The following is a 20,021-nucleotide window of genomic DNA, read 5'->3' on the forward strand; positions in this document are numbered from 1 at the left end:
TGCTCAGCACTGATCTGAGATCTTGGAGATCTGGAGATCTCAGCACCAGGACCCGCATGCCTTTGTTCCTCTGCTGGTACTTTCATGCGTGTGGAGAGTGGTCTCAGCATGGTGGTGGCTGGTTCTGGAGGTCTTCGGCTGGCGGAGCCCTGGTCGGGGCGGGGAGGGAAATTCAACCCGCTCCCCTCCAAGGGGCCCTGGCAAGGACAGCCAGGTGCGGGGACAGGAGACTCTGTGCTGTTCTCTTCTGGGAGCTGGGTTTTATAGTCTCTGGGTCTTGGCCGTTGATGGGATTACACGGTGCCAGGGGACAAGTTGGTGGGTGTGACCCTTGCCTACTGGAATTTGGAGGATCTGGGTGGAGGATGCTCAGCACTCATCCGAGCAGGCTTGGAGATCTCAGCACCAGGACCCGCATGCCTTTGTTCCTCTGCCGGTACCTTCATGCGTGTGGAGAGTCGTCTCAGCATGGTGGTGGCTGGTTCTGGAGCTCTTCGGCTGGCGGAGCCCTGTTCGGGGCGGGGAGGGAAACTCAACCTGCTCCCCTCCAAGGGGCCCTGGCAAGGACAGCCAGGCACGGGGGCAGGAGACTCTGTGCTGTTCTCTTCTGGGAGCTGAGTTTTATAGTCTCTGGGTCTTGGCTATTGATGGGATTAGTAAGCATAGAAGCCTGGATTTTGTTTCCTCATTCATCCAGTCACTCTGCCTTTGGATTATGGAGTTCAAACCATTGATATTGAAAGAAATTATTGATGTAAAGAAATTAATTTTTTGTTTTAAACTTTGACATATATTTTATACAGTAATCTGCTTTTATTTGTCTCTTCTTGTTAGTATCTTCTATGTATTTTTCTTTTGAAGTTTCCATGTAGATAACATCTGAAATTTTAAGTTTATGTCCCTTTAAAATGGTAAAGCAAGTTAAGATCATTCCAGGAGTACCTTTTATTGTTCTCCTTCTATCCGTCCCCAGCCTGTTTTTATATTTCTCTATATATCAAAATAGGTTTTTCTTGCATTTATACAATACCCATTAATACTTCCTGTAGAGCTGTCTTAGAAGCCATGAATACCTTTTGCTGTTATTTGTCTGAAATGATTTTATCACTCTTCAAACCTGGGTGTAACTTGGCAGTAAAGAGGTTTTGTGGATTGAGGTTCTTTTCAAGACTTTGTATATATCACATGGTTCCCTCCTTCCTTGTAAGAAGGCATTTGTAAAATCTGATGTCTTAAGGTGGCTGCTTTATGTGTGTCTTTGTTTTTGTCTTGCTGTTTTTAGGTGTCTATCTCTTTCTTAGATTGTTTCTGTTACAATGTATCTTGGCATTCTTTTGGGGTTTGTTTGGAAATTTCAGTGCTTCCTGGATCAGGGTACATACTTTCCTTAGATTGGGGAAATCCACAACTGTTATTTCTTCTCCCAGCATTTTTTTCTTTCTTCCTCTCTTCTTGGAATTCCTGCAATGCCAATGCTATTCTTCTTAAAGTTCTCCCCAAAATATTTTATGCTGTCTTCATCTTCAAAAATTATTTTCTGGGAACTGGAGTAATAGTACAGTGGGGAGGGTCCTGGCATTGCACGTGGCTAATCCAGGTCTATATCCCACATTGCATATGAAGCTTCAGAAGTGATCCCTCAGCACAAAGCCAGGAGTAAGTGCTTTGTGTGACCCAAAAACAAACAAAAAATTGTTTTCTCTGTTTTTTCCTCTGTTGTTAAGATGTACTGTACCTTATTCTTGAGTTCACTATTTTGAGTTCAGATCTTCCGTTCTGCTTTAGTGTTGCGATTGTACACTTTATCTCATTTATTTCTGTTTCCATGAGTTTTTTTCATACTTTTAAACTTTCTCTGTGCTTATTGACTTTTCTTCTACTGATTTCTTCACTTCATTTAATATCAAGAAAATTTTAGTTTGAAAGTCTTCCTCAGAGAATTTACAAAGTTCTGGTAAGTTTATGGAATACCTGGGCTTTTGTCCCTGTCCATTGATGAAGTGTAGTATTCTGTTTTTTTTTTCATTAACCAAGTACTATGTGAGGGATAGAAGTTGAGTGGTCTGAAAATGAGCTTACATAAGCAATGATCACAGGTTTCCCTACACTAAATCAAGTCTGTGCATGTGACTTTGAGATTGTGTGAGCCCCGCTACCCAGTGGAGATTTGTGGTTCCTGTAGCAGCTACAATACTACTGGGAATTGCAGCCACAAGGCTACTACTCCCCTTGCAATCCTATGATCAGACATGTCAGTGGAATACCTGTAATCCCAGCAGTACCGGTATCCATTAGGGTATTTGCGTTAGCTGGCACAAGAAAGTCTGAATTACGAGCACAAATTGATCTGGGGAATGTCCTATGTTTCCACCATACATTTGACCAGATCTGGCCTCCAACTAAGTGTATAATACATCTGACAAGGATGGGTTGACTGCATGTTTTCTTTAGTCTATGCAGAAATGAGGGTTACAAGTAAAAGATTGGTTTGGGCAGCTTGTAGTGGGGGTAGGGGTTGTTGATGAAGGCAGATGTTGTTTTACTCACTGCTCCCCTATCCTTAGCTTGTAATGGTGTAATTTCCCTTCTAGTTCCTTCTCTAAAAGAGATTAGAGCAAGTTTGTAGGGGAAATTAAAGGCTATGACTATCTTGACAGCCTATATCTTGCTTGCAGCTCAGGTTTTATAAGAGTACAGTTTTGAGTCTGGGTATTAACTTTCAGCTTGCCCATACCTTTTCTCAATGCAAAGCTTCATGCTTTCAATGACTGCTTTAGCCCCTCCCTCATCTCCTGGGGATATGCTCTTTATCTCTGAAATTGGCCACAGTTCTGTGTTCCACATTATGAAGCTCTCAGAGGTAGTGACTGGGTTCTTTAGTGGATTTTCTAAGCAGGGGTCCCACATGAGATTCTATGTTGAATTCAGGTTTGACGTGTTCTTTATTTTGATGTCATGGGAGCATTTTCAGATTGTTCTCTTTTTGGCCATCTTAACCCCATATTAATCTTCTCGTATTTCTTTTCTTTATTTGCTCCCTCTTTGTTTCAATTATTCCTGAAACCTCTAGTCTTTAGCAGAAGGCTTGAATAATATGTCTGTAGAAAATATTGCTGGAATCGTGGGCATGAAACACTGCTTCTGGTGACCACTAGGGAGAGCTGAAAGGTAAAACTGGAAGGGCCTTCTCAGAAAAGCCTCCTCAACCACCGCTGGAATTTGTTATTTAATGTGTGTGTGTGTGTGTGTGTGTGTTGCACGTGTATGCTACCACACACACACATGTCTCTGAGGTTTCCTCTACATTTTAGGCTGTCCCAGCTTGGATGGATTCAGGCACTTATTAGAATTTCAGAGATTACTTCATTCCCCTTTTTCTAACTAGCACCCATCTTATCTAGCACCAGCTGTCAGACACCAGAGCTCCCTGTTGTGACCTATAATTCCTGTCATCTGGACTGCTCTGCTGTTGAGAAGTGGCAGAGCTGCCACCTACCTCTTCAGATGTATAAAAATGCCCCCAAGAAAGGCAAATGCTCGTAAAAATTATAGGTTTCCAGAGGTTTGAAAAATAATGACCAAACATGAAGAACAGTGACTATAAATAGATTTGAGCATTGGGGCTAGTGTCTGAGAGGGCAGCAGACATTGGGCAAAAGGGCCTGAGGCCATGTGGCAGAACAGACTAATTAGTCTTAGTGGGACAAGGTGAAGATAAAAGAAATGACAATAGCCAAGAGCTGGGTGGTAAACAACTCTGCTAAAGGAAATCAATCCCTTCCCTTAGTCCCTCTCTTGACCAGTGTATGTCTATAGAAAGATATACTTTAACTGATATCTCTTGCATTGCTGGAGCTGGATGGGTAGTGGTGGACCGGGTCAAAAGCTTTGACCTTTGGTTGGTCCTACACACTGCTTATTCACTTCCTTGAATGGTCTGCGGTGCTATGGAAGAGAAAATACCAAAAGTACATGTGAATTGGGAGTAAGGATAATTGTGAATTCTATGTCAAACTTTGCTCAGATTTCATTTGGCTCAGCACAGTTCCAAATTTGTTTACATTCTTTTTTAAAAAATCAAGGATACTTTTCTCAAGTATCTTTGGGATTTTTATTTATTTATTATTTTATTTTAATTTTTTTTAATTTAAAAAATTTTTTACTTTTTGGGTCACCAGGGCTGGAGCGATAGCACAGCGGTAGGGCGTTTGCCTTGCATGCAGCCAACATAGCCGACTCGGGTTCAATTCCTCCACCCCTCTCGGAGAGCCCGGCAAGCTACCGAGAGTATCTCGCCCGCAGGGCAGAGCCTGGCAAGCTCCCCGTGACGTATTCGATATGCCAAACACAGTAACAATGAAGTCTCCAATGGAGACGTTACTGGGCCCGCTCGAGCAAATCGATGATCAACGGGAGGGCCTTTACTTTGGGTCACACCTGGCGATGTACAGGGGTTACTCCTGGCTCATGCACTCAGGAATTACTCCTGGCGGTGCTAGGGGGACCCTTTGGGATGCTGGGAATTGAACTTGGGTTGGCTGCATGCAAGGCAAATGCCCTACCTGCTGTGCTATAGCTCCAACCCCCTCCCCAGCCTCCCCTGTTTACACTCTCTTATGGAAATGGGCTCATTATATACTTACTAAATGAAAAGAGCAAGTTGTCTTTACTGTGTTGGGCTTTCACATTTGTAAATCAAGGGATTTAGATTAGATAGGAAGTCAGCTACCTTAATTCAAGGCTTATTCTACTCTGTCTCTGTTGAAGGCCTTGAATTTACTGCAGTACCTTCCTATCTCTAGATCTGTTTCCCCCATTTAAATTCAAAGCAAAAAATTGATAAGGAAGATTTTCAGGTTACTCCCACAGTTGTTATTGGGATAGCTTCTTTTGTACACCAGCCTCAGTTCCTAACTCTTTTCTTTCACTGTCATGTTATCAAAATATAGTGGTTCCTTCAGGTTTCCCTAGTTGAGGAAGAGGAAAGGGGGAATTTATCTGTATTATTGTTTAATTTTCAATATATTGTAGCAAGGTGATGATGGCCTTGGAGGGGCCTCCACTCTAACTCTGTCACTTATCATGTTGTCCGTTTGTGAAGTAACCACTTTTCACTTCAGAACTCCCTGAAAATTCTAGCCCTGACTAGGGCACCCAATTTCAAACCCCCACACTACCTTTATTATTTCTTCCTCTCACAGAAATGCTAAGAAATTTTTTTATTTGAAATAAAATTTTCAGTTTTGAAACAAATTCCTGTTTTTCATCAGGTTAAGACTTTTATTTTCATAGACAACAAACATACCAAAGTTATATTTTAGATGTTTATTTTGTTCCAAACCTTTTGAGGATTTAAATGTCCCAGGTCTCAAGCTCCCAAATTTTGTTCGTTTTCCTAGATTTAACTGTGGTGCATAAGAGGCTGAATCACAGCCTAAATATTAATACTGTGCTGCTTTATCTCCAACCAACATTCTCTCCAAAACCATACACACCCACCCATGAATATTTGCATATGTGGAAGAAGTAATCTGATACCATATCACATTATGTGACATCTGTAAGGCAAATTTGGAACATGTGAATGTCTTTTCCTCATCTGGAGAGGAGTGGGTGGCAGCCTGATTCTTAATAGCTGTCTGCACTTTCAACAACAAAGAACACCCTGCAGAACTACCCTCCTGGTGGGGCTGGGGGAGAAAGGAATGGAAGTAGGGGCTTGTTACTCCAACATTCTCAATGCTCTCTCCTGAGAATTACAAGGTTCCCAGGGCTCAGCTTCTCCCGTTTCACTGTTATTTGAACTGACTGAATTGTAAATTGGCCCATTCCTACCCACAGAGCCAAGAACCAGCAGACTTTTCTTTGTACAATTGATAAGAACTGGACTGGGACCAGTGAAGGGGGCTAAGGATTTCGGCCTTCAATGAGGTCATCAGAGGCCAACCATGCCCCAGCTGCCTGTTTGTAACAGAAAAATGGAACACTGTCTCATTTGGAGTTTCTCTGGGACAACTTCATCCTCCTGGTCCTATCTTGTGGTGGCAAGTCACTGTTAGCAACAAGTGACAGCCAAGTATGCCTCTCAAGAAGATAATGAAAGTTTATGGTAACAGTTTGAACAAAATAGACAAAGGCTCAGAGAGGGAGAAAGAGACACAATGAGGCCCAGTGAGGACAGAAGTGTGATAGCTGGACACATCCTGGTTGGGAATATTCTTCAGTAAGACTGTTTTCCAGGGCCTGAGCATAGAAAAAATCTGGTACTTATTTATAGGGATGAAGATGAACCTACTTTTCCTGGCACCTTTAGTGCCTGGCAAGCATAGTGGCCCGGCTGCCTGGCACAAGGTCATATGGGTAGTATAATCTTGATGGTTTCCTTTCCAAAAGAAATTCATCCCTATGTACAGCTGCTGTCTGAACATTTTTGGGTTATAGGGTAAGAATGGAATGTTCCCTAAAACAGTCTCTTTTCAGGTCTGGTCCAAAGAGACCTATTGACCTGACATAAATAATGAGAGATGGAGGAGTTGGTCCTTCACTAGGTCAATAGGTCAACTAGGTCCCTCTTTTCACTGTGGCATCTTCGTCATCAGTCCTTCTCTACAATGCTGAGATGAAAGAAATTTCTTCACATTTTGACAGGTGGATACAAGGATGGGGGTTGGGATGATTTTTAAGCCTTCATTGCCCAGGGAAATTTGTAAAAATCAGCAAATAGAATTTTAAAAACATCAGCAAGGGCAATATTCTTATCTAGATGATAGTCTACTTTCCAGTCTATTTTTTAGCAGCTTGAGCCAAACAGTGAGATGAGGCTCAGCCTGAGATGAGTGGAACTGATGCTAATGTTAGGCATGTGTCAGACCAAGATAAAGCTAATTGGCCCAAGCTCTATATCCCTCCTTTCTTTAAGCACCCATGTGTCTATGACAGTCAAAAGTAATAGAGGGAAAAGAGAATAAAAGAATGCAGTAGAGGGAAAAGTGGAAGAAAAGAAGGAAGCAGACTGTTAACCAACTGTATGATGGGGAGACTATCTGTACACTTGTAAATTGATGGCACCCACAGTCCTTAGGAAACCACAGACCTCAGTGACTCTCATGCTAAACAAGGCTCCTTATCTCATTTTGCTTCTATGACTTCTCTGCTTTTCACACCAACAGTTCCCAAGGACTGATGTTAACAAACTCCTCAGCATGCAGAGGCTCGGGTCTCCTCACCAGACTTCTAGAGACACAGTAGCACCTTTAGCAGTTGCTTTGAGTGGGTGGCTTACAAGCTGAGGCCAGGCTCTTCCCCCCCTTCTTCCCCAGAGGTTAGAAGATGGGAGGTTCCAAAGGCTAGGAGATAATCCCAAGTTTTTCTAGATCCTGGGGAGGGGGGATGACCTTGGCATGTTTCAGGCATTCAGGAAAAGAATTTAGATAATGTGTTTGGAACACTTGGAGTTTTTGACTCCAAGGGGATAGTCAGGTGACTGAAATGCTATGTGCACAGGTTTGGGAACAAGTGTGCTGGTGGCAAATATATATATGCTGAGCAGGGCAGGGTGAGGGAGAGGGCTGGGGAAGAGCACACAACAGCAAAAAATAGAAATACAAAAGAAGAGACATATTAGATTGGTTCCTCAGGAGTGGGGGAGCCTGGCAGCAACTCCCTGTTTGGGTCTGGGTCAGGAGCCAACATCTTATCTTTGCTGGAATCTCTTTGATCTTTCTTGAACATCCTTTGATGCATTAGAGGGACAAAGAAGAGAATTACAGCCCCTATGATGGGGGGCACACCAGCAAAGTAGAAGGCGACATGGTAATCTCCAAAACAGCTGCGGAGGAGGCCTGAAATAGTAAAGAGAGAGAAATCAAGCTCATATTTGTCCTGCTGCCAAAGGTTCTTTCTGCCCCTTATAGAAGCCATCACAGTGCCACTCTTTTTACATTTTTCAATTTTTAAATATTTAAAACATTCCTTTTTTAAAAATGGAATCACTATGAGATACAGTTACAAAGGTATCATGTTTGAGTTTCAGTCATACAACAATTGAACACTCATCCCTACGCCAGTGCACATTTTCCACCACCACCTCCCCATCCCAACCATCCCCTGCTTCTGTGGCAATCAATTTTCCCCATACTCTCTCTCTACTTTTGGTCATTATGGTTTGCAATATAGATACTGAGAGGCTATCACATTTGGCCCTGTATCTACTTTCAGCACACATCTTCTATCCTGAATGATCTCTCCAACCATCATTGACTTAGTGATTTCTTCTCTATTCCAGCTGCCTTCTCTCCCCCAGCTCATGAAGCAGGCTTCCAATGATGGAGCAATATTCCTGGCCTTCGTGTCTACTGTCCTTGGGTTTCAGTCTCATATTATTTCACTTTATATTCCACAAATGAGTGACAATGCCACTCTTGAGTTTAGAGTATTTAACAACAATAATAATAATAAGTCAGTATTTCATCACAGTAGCACCTTAGCCCAGGAGCCCCCTCAACTTAAACATTTTTTGTATGGAAAAAAATAGGATTTCCACGATTTCCATTACAAGTACAGGAAGCTTCCCCTTGAAGTTCTGCAACAGACCCTTGAGGCTAATGTTAGATATGAAAAAAGCTAATGATACTTCTCTGAAAGTTCCCACTTATGACCTTCATGGAGCTAAGCAAATTCCATTTACTCCTAAGTAAGCTAGTTTAAAATAACTCTACAGAAGATGGTGAAACCTCATGTTGATTCATTATAATATCCTTCTGCCCCAAATTTGGCCTAGAGTGTTTTCAAATTCCAATTTTTAACTTTCCCTGAAGTCCCCATTTTCCCTAAAAGGATTTTTCCTAAAAGTATTAGTATTCTTCCTTCCATTTACATATAAATTGGTGTCTTTCGCTTCCTTTAAGTTCCCAGTACCATGAGTATATTTGACAGGTGATTCAAGTTCACCTCCGAAAATTGATATGAGGTAACTCAGGGATAATGAGTCCAAAACCAATTATGAAAGGCAAATAGGCCCTTCGGGACACTTAGGAGATAAATAAAACAAAAATGTGAATTCTAGGGATTTTTGAGATCAGGGTCTGGATATAGGTTTCCTCTGTTAGTGACCATTGCACAACCTGAATGGAAGCTTTTGTTACTGTCACATAGGACAACCAGGACCCTTAGACCACCATGTGCAGAATTAGTATTCAAGGAATATTTGTTTATGTATCCCAGTTGGTCAGCCTAAGAGAGGATATCCCATATATCAGTATTTGTAATAAATTTTAGGGAAAGTAAATAACTTTCTTCTTTTATTTTTTCCTTGCATCTTAATGTTCCCTGAGATACTAACAATACTTTCATGAGAGTATTGTCATTGTTATAGTTCCATCTGTTGGAAAGAAAAAATTGGAGTGCTTAAAGATATAAAACCAACACCTTGACTGCCTTTTTTTTGGAAGTAAGCCTTGTTGACCCAGTCCTGAGATATGACCTTAATAAAATCTCTTCTATAGGCTCAATTCAAAGCTAGTAGAGTTGGATGGGGTATTTCAAATTATTATTGAAATGAGAATCCACTCTTCTCTTTGTGCCCAACTATTTTGCAAATAATTATTTCCTTATAAAAAGTGAAAAGTGGTGGACACAGTAGACTGGTCAAGAAAGCCAAATCCATTTCTCTCTCTCTTCCTCTTGGAATCAATTCTGTTTTCTTCAATAAAATCATACTGAAGCTGATATATAGCCATGAAAATCCCATTCCCCAAATGAGCTCATAGTTTTTCATCAGTATTTGTAAATGGTTTTGTACACTCAGATGAAGCTGTTTAAACATAGACGAAGAAAAGTAAAGAGACCTCGATCAAGGATATTCAGGAAACTTAGGGTTCAGGAAATACAGGACTCCTAACATGCCTTCCCTGGAATATCATCCTCACCTGCAATGGGGGGCCCAGCAATCATCGGTAGGGCCATCATGCCCAGGAGGTAACCAATGGCCTGTGAAGCTTGCATTGGACCCACCAGCTCAAATGCGATGGGGGCCATGATGGTGATGAAGAAGCCGTCACACAGGCCCAGGAAGAGGCAGACAACAATGAGGCCCCCAAAGCCCTGGCACAGGGGAATCATCATAGACATCAGGCCAAGGAGCAGGAAAGAGATGACCTAGAAGAGCAAGGGCCTTAGGTTATGTTGTATTGGCTAAACAAGATCACATAGTAAATCACATCTTCTTTCTCAGGACTTCATTTCTGCCATTTATAAAATGTAACAGGCATTGTCAACAAGAAAGAATTTGAACAAATAACTACTAAATCCTCCTTTTAGTTCTGCATTGAAGAAATAAAAATAATTATATCTTTAAAAATTGTTCTTTGGCCATACCCAGTGATATTTGGTGGCGACTCTCAGCTTGTTGCTGGTAGTAAGTGTTGCTCACAGAACTTTTGGGGAAACCATGTGTTGCTGGACCAAATCCAGGCCCTCCCATACAAAATAAGCAATTTTAAAAGAACTCTAATTTAACTGTAATTTTAGTATTTTTGTTTGTTTGTGAGCCATACCTGATGGTGCCTGGGGGCTACTCCCAGCTCAGTGATCAGCGTCACTCCTGGCCGTACTTGTGGGAACATGTAGTACCAGAAATTGAACCCAGACCTCCAGAATGTAAAGCATATGCTCAGCCTATGGCATATTCTTCTGGCACATCATTGCAGAAGAAAGTGTTGGGAATGTGAACCTACTTTTAAAAGTTTGTTTGCACTTGTCTTAGTGAAAAAGAGACTTGCTCTTACTGGTTTTTTGATCCTGTATTTGATTATACTAAGCATCAGAGTGTGAGATTAAATCACGTTGGTGTTTTCAGATCGAACTAAAATTTAGGCAGAGGAAGGAAAGGCAATGAGGATGACTTGTATGACTCTTAGAGAGGAACATGAATGAAAAACACAGCTTTCCAAAATGGGGAAGGAGCTAAGGCCCAGTTTTGTGGGATGCTGAATTTAGAAAACACCTTGACTTGAAGGAGTTCATTAGGAGGTTCACGCAGATTTCTTTTCCTTTAAGATAAGGGACATATTACTCTATCTTAGACCTCTTAAATGGCATAGCATTGAGGGCCTCTGGGCTTGGCTGGGAACCCTGTTAAAACAACAAAGAGGATTTACATGAGACCCAAGTCACTGGGAAGGGATCTAAGGAAACTGAAACCAGCACTGGGCTCTTTCTGGGCTGTACAAATCCTCCCAAAACAAAGAAACTGCCTTTCTACAGGCTGGTTTCCCATTTCTATCAATGGGCCACTAAAATCACAGATGGTCCCTTTTTCTTTTTGTTATTGTGCTTGGGGAAACCAGCCAGGGCATTCAGCCAGTAGCACTCAGCAGGCATGTGTTTCGAGGAATTGAATCCAGGGTCTTACCCACTTGAGCCACATCTTCAGGTCCATAGTTGGATTTTATGTTGTTGTTTTGGGGCCACACCTAGTAATGCTTGGGAGTTATTCCTGGCCCTGCACTCAGGAATCACTCGTGACGATGTTTGGGGGACCATATGAGATGTCAGGAATCGAACCCAGGTCAGTTGCATGCAGCGCAAGTGCCTTACTCGTTGTACTATCACTCTTACTGCTTACAACTGGATTTTTAGTTAAGGTCATCTACAACCATATCTGTGAACCAGACTGAATATATAGGCTGTAGGCAGAGAAAGGAGATCTCCTCCCCACTGCAGTAAGCATAGGCAGCAGAGTCAGGTTGTGCTAGTTTGAGGGCTAACACCAAATCTCTTTACTAAGACCGTGATAAGAACCAGGACTTTCTGGGGCTGGAGAGATAGCACAGCGGGTAGGGCGTTTGCCTTGCATGCGGCTGACCTGGGTTCGATTCCCAGCATCCCATATGGTTCCCTGAGCACCACCAGGAGCAACTCCTGAGTGCAAAGCCAGGAGTAACCCCTGTGCATCGCTGGGTGTGACCCAAAAAGAAAAAAAAACAGGACTTTCTAAAAGTTCACACAGGCAGGTGGACTTTATCAGAAAGGGGTAGTAGGATCAAGTTTGTTTTAATGCTCTAACAATTTTATGCTGGCATTGGGCTTGTCAGGTTAATTGGTTTTGGGAAAAGACAGTACCTTGCTTATATAAGGGAGGGGAAATCAGAGCCAGAAATAGTACAGAAGATAGAGTACTTTTTTTGCATGCAGTAGATCAGAGTTCTAGTCCCCAGCACTGCGTGTGATTTCCCAAGCACCACTAGAAGTAATCCCTGAACCAGAAGTAAGTGCTTAGCACCTCCTGGTATAGTTCCCTCACCTCGAAATGGAAATCTCTTTGTTGGGGCGGGGAGGGGGAGGAGCTACCCACACTCTTTTGGGATGTATAGTTAGAATCTAAAAATAATTATACAAACATCCTATATTCCTTTCTAGAAAACTCATACTTAACTTTAATAAAATCAGACCCTCCTATCAACCAAGTCATAATGAAATGGCAATTAGAATATCATTATATAATACTAAATACTGCGTTAACTCATTTCAGTTGGTTTCTAGCTGCTTTTAGACCTCCTTCATGAGGCCAGGCCAAGGTCCAGAAATAAAAAATCCCTATTGGTACTGAGAATAAGTTCTCAAGAATTGGCCCAATATGAGACTTCCATATAAGCTGTAACCATTTTCTTTCCAGCACATTATTCAGGAGTTTCACAACAGACTCATGTCTTAGCCCATACCAGGAACCCTAAGACCTAGTGAATGGCTCTTAAAACCATAACTGTATGTATATTCATTCCTCTCACAGGCTACAATTCTACATTTTCATTCGTACCCTATGAAAAATTGAGGCAAATTCCTGTCATGTAATACCTGAGCAGTTTAAGAAAAAGAAGTCCTATATTCTCTTGTATTTTGTTTTGAGACAATCACTAGCAGAATAAGTTCTGTTAAGTCACTTTCCTTCTTCAGACCTTAGCTCCTTAATGTATAAAATGAGGGATTCAGACTATAATTGATGAAAATGTTTCATTATAATGTTATAAGATTGCTTTATATTATCCTAAGTGTAACTAGGTTAAGAGGGAAATGGAGAGTGGTGGGTCTGTAGAGGAAAACGTCAACAGAATCACTATGCACTAGCAAATACTTCCATCTCTCTTGGAAACTGCACTGCATGATAGAAAGCTAAAGTTGCTCTAGCCTAATCTCTCTCCTTGTCCTCAAGATAAATCTCTTCCCCAATGCTAGTATAGCCTGATTTCTACCACCCTTTGGCATACTGAAGCTGTTGGTAATGACAAGGAAGACTTACAGGGGCAGCATGTAGAAGAGGATTAGAAAGGTACACATTTTCACAGGAATTCAAAATTTTATTACTGGTTTGTCTCATTTCCAGGGTTTGACTTTGATTGAGTCACTTATCTCTGGGACCTGGTTCTACCATTTGCCACTTTGGGCAAAGGTTCTTAAACTTATTTGGCCTACAATCCCCTTTTCAGAAAAATAAAATAATTTAGTGTCCCTGTATAAATCTGCCTTCTTTAAGTGAACAAAGAGAAAGTGCCCCCAAAATGCACTTGAGACTACCATTGCACCCTGGGAATGTTCCAGTGCTCCCTGTGGGTAGAGTATTCCCCACTTTGGGGAGCAATGATACAGTAAAAGAATATAAGAAGAATGTTGTCTAGGAGTTCAGTTCTGCTCCTATTGTCTGTATTACATCTTTTCCTCAGTATCTCCATAAATATAAATGAAAAGTTGAGCTGGAAGGACAATAAGGAACCACTAATTAAACTAATTCACTTGGTCTTACAAACCTATAACAGAGTTAAATGCAATAGGAAATTATAGTTTTATAGAAGACCAAAAAATCTGGAAATATTTAGGAAAACCCCTCAGATGTAAGACTATTATAAAACAATTCCTTCTAAATAAAGTCAGGGCCCCTTAAAAGGGCTTTTAGGAGTTCTCCAGGAGATACAGAATTCAACTGCCTCCTTGATGGATTGTTTTTCACCACATATTACCTAGAATCACTGTTCTTTCTCAACAGGGTTACAGATTTGAGTACATTCTCATGAGCTCATATACAAGAACAAAAAGCATGAGTCAGGTCAGAAAGGTAATGTGTTTTCCAGGAAGAAAAGGACAGCTTGAGGGGTCCATGTATATTCAAGCCATGCCAGAGGCTAGTTCACACAGAAGCAGTCTCTTAAGCATCCACGAGGCTCTGTGTGTCAGATTATTAAAACCTTACATATATACAATGTTTTAAATTCTATTTAAATTTTGTTTGTTTGGGAACACATCTGATGGTGGTTAAGAGTTACTTCTGATGACATCTGCACTTGTTTGTTCATTGCAGCACTCTTTACAATAGCCAGAAACTGGAAGAAACCTGAATGCCCAAGAACAGATGACTGGTTAAAGAAACTTTGGTACATCTACACAATGGAGTACTATGTAGCTGTTAGAAAAGATGAAGTCATGAAATTTACATACAAGTGGTACAACATGGAAAGTATCATGCTAAGCGAAATGAGTCAGAAAGAGAGGGATAGACATAGAAATATTGCATTCATCTGGGGGACATAAAGTAACAAAATATGAGATTAATACCCAAGAATAGCTGAGATCAGCACCAGGAGGATTACTCCATAGCTTAGTGGCCAGTCGGGCATTCTAGAGGAAAGGGCAGCTCAGATAGAGAAGGGAACACCAAATAAAGGGTGTTTGGAGGATCCTCCCAGGAGGGGAGATGCATGTCGAAAGTGGACTATGGACTGAACATGTTTGCCACTCAATGCCTCTTTTGCAGACCACAACACCCAAAAGGAGAGAGAGAACACAGGGGATTGCCCTGCCACAGAGGCAGGGGGGATGGGGGAATGGGGGTGGGGGGATATTATCCATGGTGGTGGAAAATGGGCACTGGTGGAGGGATGGGTATCTGATCATTGTATAATCAAACCCAAGCACAAAAAATTGTAAATCTACAACTGTACCTCATGGTGTTTCACTAATAAAAAAAAAATTTTAAAAAAAGAGTTACTTCTGAATCAGTGCACAGGGGTCATTTCTGGTGGTATTCAGGGGACCATGCAATGTTGCAGATTAAACTTCAGTCTCCTGCATGTAAAGCATGTGTTCAGCCTATTGAGTTATCTCTCTGACATCAAAATGTTTTACTTCCTAAAGTCTTATCATGCCTATATCTTTTGAACTTCACCTGTGAGGTAAGATAAGAAAGGTGATAATTAGGGGGCCAGAACAATAATATAGCAGGTATGGCTCTTGCCTTGCATTCACTCAACCTGGGCTCAATTCCCAGCATCTCATATGGTCCCCTGAGCACCACCAGGAGTGACTCCTGAGTGCAGAGCCAGGAGAAAACCCTAAGTATAACAGGGTGTGGCCCCAAAACACAAACAAAAGAGAGAGAAATATAAGAAATATTCATGCATAAATGAAGAAAATGAGGTCTAGAGAAGAGGCACAAGATCTAGGCTTTTCTGTCAACTTTTGTGTATGTGACCCATCAATAGAAGGGTATTTGAGAATCAATTCTTGGTGCCAAGTAGCTCTAGAAGGATAAGAGATGATACACCTAGAACTGGGCCTTGAAGAGAGAAATACTGGGCCACAGACTACAAATGCCCAAGACTCTCAAAAAGCATGTCAGGTAGCAATTATATCAGTCTACATTGTTGTGAGAACATCTACAGGGTTGTGGGAGCATCTAACTCCTTGTTGCAGTTTTCATTCATGTGGGAGAAACATTATTAATAATAACTTTCTTTGAAAATGTTTGTGATGCTGGATGAGGCTGAAGAGGTAATACAGTGGGTAAGGTGCTTCCTTTGCATGCAGCTGACCAGGGTTTGGGCATCCCATATGGTTCCCCGAGCACTGCTAGGAGTAATTCCTGAGTACAGAGCCAGGAGTAACCCCTGAACATTTCTGGGCGTGCCCTGAAAAAAACCTAACAACAAAGAAAATGTTCTTGATGTTGGAGAGATGATAGTATAAGGGTTAAAACACTTGCCTTGCAAGTGATGTATCCAAATTCAATCCTTGAAACTGCATATTGTTCCCCAAGCACCATCAGGAATGATTCCAGAGCACAGACCCAAGAGTAAATACTGAGCACCCCTGGGTGTGGCCCAATCTGCTTCCCCCATCCCCTGCAAATATATATATATATATATATATATATATATATGTGTGTGTGTGTGTGTGTGTGTGTGTGTGTGTGTGTGTTCCTTTATGTTTCTGTTTACACTGCTCTCACTGGATTGTTAGTAAAGGACAAACAGATGATTTTCTTCATTTGAAAGCAAGGGAAAACTGAGGCTCAGAGTATTTGATAGTTTTTTTCGTGAGCCAACAAGCGGAATCCCATGATAGAGTTGAGATATATTGCAAAGAAAAGGTGCACCCTACAATTTTATCCCCCAAACTGTGAATAGCCCAACATCTGTATCATGTTATTCTTCCCCATAGTGGGGTAGGTGGGTGCTCATACAAACCTGCAAGTAGATCTTCTTAAGTCCAGGAATGGAGTCACTGACACGGCCTGATACAAGGCGTCCAAGACCTGAGGTAGCCCCAATACACACCAAAAGTACCCAGGTCTGCTTGATATCCAAGAACTTCTCTTCCACATACTTCATCTGAAAAACAGGATCAAATCCCCCAGGACAGGAGGAAGAAGAGGAACTGATTCATTAATTGTAAACATAGCCAGAATCATCTACTGCTTATTTCTGTAAAACATGGTAAGTGTGCCATTCCCTATAGCCCTAGCTATGGGACAAGATATCTGGCTGCTTATAATAGTTTAAAATGTTTCATATTGAGATGGGATGTGGCTCAAGTGGTAGAGCACATGCCTAGCATATGTGAGGCCTGAGTTCATTCCTTAGCACAAGATGCCCCCCTGAACACTGCCAGGAATTCCTGAACTCCTACCACCACTAGTACTGCTTCATGGGTTCCCTATTAAAATTTTAAAACCCACATTGCTCTTGGATCTCTGGATTTTGTGTTTCTGAGAAACAGTTGAGGTGAATGGCTATTTCTTATTCCTGGAAGGACAGAATGCAACCTAAATAAATATGAAAATCCAAAGTTTCCCTTACAATTTTCCCATTCCCTGACACATAAATGACTACCTGGTGCAATAATAGGTCACCAGGGAAGAAGAATCCATCAACTTCCAGGTAACACTCCCAAAGTCTGTTTTATAAAATACAGTATCTGTGGAAGATAACAGCTGAACTACAAGCTACAGTTCTGAAACCATTATAGATTTTGGTGGATGCTGGTTAAATAAAGCTGAGTAAGTTTTATTTGCTAAAGGATTGCTTAGTACCCTTAGATGTTGTTTACATATTTTAAATATATAAAGGGCTATTATATTTTTTCTTAACAAATCATTTCACCACAAAGACTAGCATTCCATAGAACACATGGTCCTTGGGTCATCTGGATCTGTCTCCTACCTCCTGGTGAAGCTTATCTTCTTCTAAAAATAGATCTGTATTTTTTTCAGTGGGGGAAACATAGACATGAGTCTTATCCTAAAGAACTCAATCTTCCTGCCAACCCCCAACACACACACACACACACACACACACACACACACACACACACACACAAGTCTTTCTCTTAGCCTATGCTCTTTCCCTCTCTGGGTCCCTCCACTTTTTTTTTCAAAAGTTCCTGTGTCCTTTCAATGTCCACCACCTCTACCCTCTAGATAGGAAGATTAAGGAAAGGTTCTTATTGTCAATAGATTAGTATTCTTCCCTGGTAATTCTCACCAGGTGTACATAGGGAACGAAGTAACCAAGGGCAGCAGCAGCAATCCCGAAGGCCCAGATGCGGTAGGTACGTTGGCGAAACACTCGCATGTTGAAGTATTTTCTGAGCTGAACCAGAAAGCGTTGGCATAGGGTGTGGACACCTCTCTTGCTTGGGGTGTCCTGGGAGCTGGGCAGGAGGGGTCGGTAGGTGAGTGAAAGCAGCATAAGGATAAACATGAAGGTACTCAACACCTGGAAGGTTTGGGCGAGCTTGATTTTAGCCCCCAGCGTTTTGATGAGAAGGGGGAAGGATATGGAGAAGATGCTACTCCCAGCAGATACCACACCATTGGCCAGACCCAGGCGGCGTTGGAAGTAGTGGCCCAGGATGACGAGTGATGGTTGAAAGGCGAAGGAACAGCCACAACCAAAGAGAATCCCGTAAGTGAAGTAACGCAGACTTAGTGAGCTGTGGAGAGATAGCAAGAGCTATCCTTAACATTCTGATGAGCAATTCACTGCCCTTCTCCCATTAACCTCCTGAGATTTGCATTCCCTCCACCCTTAACCCATAGCCATAAATCCTCAGAAAAGACAAGTGATAGGATCCTCGTTTTGCAGACGGGGAGACGGAGATTCTGAAAAATTCATTATTTACCCATGGTAACATGACTGGAGGGTCAGGAAAGCTTAGAATTTCTCTGCCTGTATGACTCTTGTTTGAATCATAGCACCCCAACAGAAATAAGCATTCAAAAGAAAACCAAATGCAACCTATGCAAAGACTTTATGAGGAAGGCTGTAAGTCAGTAACTTAGAACAGTTTCACCTTACAGCCCATTTAGATACCATGCATAGGTTGGTAGCCAAAGCTTTATTCTAAAATAACATGAAATGTTTTTTAAAAGCCAATATACTGGAAGGTTGAGACATTTCATTGTGTCTTTCATTCATTGTCTTTCTCCAAGCTCAGGGAACCCTTAATATTTCGGAGAACAGATGGTGGTATCTAGAGATACTCTCTACTCTACCCTGCACAAAGTCATGAACATTCTAAGATTCTTTATTATAGGCCCCATGAAATATCCACAGGGATTCCAAGTCATTTCATATTCCAAAGCCCAGATACCATTTCTGGACAAAGTATGGATTATCTCCCCAGTTGTAGCTTACATGCCTGATAGGAAGTGGAACCTCATAAAAGATGTGGGCCTGGTAAAATAATACAGGTTTTGGCTTAAAACATTTTGTCCTTGGGGCTGGAGCAATAGCACAGCGGGTAGGGCGTTTGACCCAGGTTCAATTCCTAGCATCTGATATGTCCCCCGAGCACTACCAGGAGAGATTCCTGAGTGCAAAGCCATGAGTAACCCCTGAGCATCACAGGGTGTGACCCAAAAAACAACAACAAAAAAAAAAACAAAAAAAAAACCCTTTTAGTCCTTGCTGTGGCCAAAAGCCTCTGTAACAGAAGATACAGTGTTAGAGGGAAAGCCTTGGGAAGGTTAGTTTGTCCAATTATCTCTCCCCAGACAATACTGATACAGCACAGTTAAGACTTTTTTATTTTGTCGGGGCCAGGGAGATAGTATATAGATGAAGGTGCTTGCCTTGCACATTGCTGACATTGATTTGATTCCTGGCACCGCATATATGGTTCCTCAAACACTGCCAGAAGTTATCCTTGATCACAGAGCCAGGAGTGAGCCAGGAGTGAATATAATCAAGTGCTGCTTCAATCTCCTTCTTCCCAAAAGATTTTTTTTTTGTTTTTGAAGTCTTTCTATTTTGTGGTAGTTCTTATCTGAGCACTGACTTACCTAATGAATGCAATTTATGGTTAAGCCGTTTCTCCCCGTAGACAGACCCAGGCCTGACACTTAAAGCTTTGCTGCAGAGATGATGTAGTGCTTATATTTATGATTCCAAAACAGTTATCATCACCTTTGTTTTATTCATTTCCACATGTTTGCATTTACCATGTATGGGTTAATAGCTATGATTTCAAATATATTTTTCAAAAGTGAATTCAATTGGTTCTATTTTATCAGATTCTTTAGGGGTTCCCTCATGAAGTTACAGGTATTCTTTGTTATTGTTCTAGGCAGAAAACCTGGTCTAAGGGAAAGATGATAAGATCATGAGTAAGTGGTTCAATGTGGGGCCAAAGCAAGGAATTCAATATAAGGTGTTATGTGATGGGTAGATTTCTAGCGTATCTCCATGGACTGC

The 20,021-nt window shown here is 41.5% G+C and overlaps 1 protein-coding gene across 1 annotated transcript in view; it reads right to left on the reverse strand.

Moving 5' to 3' along the window:
- Nucleotides 1-5,310: 5,310 nt before the first annotated feature.
- Nucleotides 5,311-20,021, reverse strand: part of SLC16A2 (solute carrier family 16 member 2) — a 161,386-nt gene continuing 146,675 nt past the window's right edge. The window contains exons 4-7 of the mRNA XM_056130114.1: nt 17,808-18,258; nt 16,512-16,655; nt 9,927-10,155; nt 5,311-7,841 (exon numbers count right to left, since the gene is read on the reverse strand). Of these exons, the coding sequence (XP_055986089.1) occupies nt 7,621-7,841; nt 9,927-10,155; nt 16,512-16,655; nt 17,808-18,258 (1,045 nt within the window). The 3' untranslated portion in view covers nt 5,311-7,620. The remainder of the gene's footprint in view (nt 7,842-9,926; nt 10,156-16,511; nt 16,656-17,807; nt 18,259-20,021) is intronic.

Source organism: Sorex fumeus, unplaced genomic scaffold (assembly GCF_029834395.1).
Source record: "Sorex fumeus unplaced genomic scaffold, SorFum_2.1 ptg000073l, whole genome shotgun sequence".
In the NCBI taxonomy this organism is placed as follows: domain Eukaryota; kingdom Metazoa; phylum Chordata; class Mammalia; order Eulipotyphla; family Soricidae; genus Sorex; species Sorex fumeus.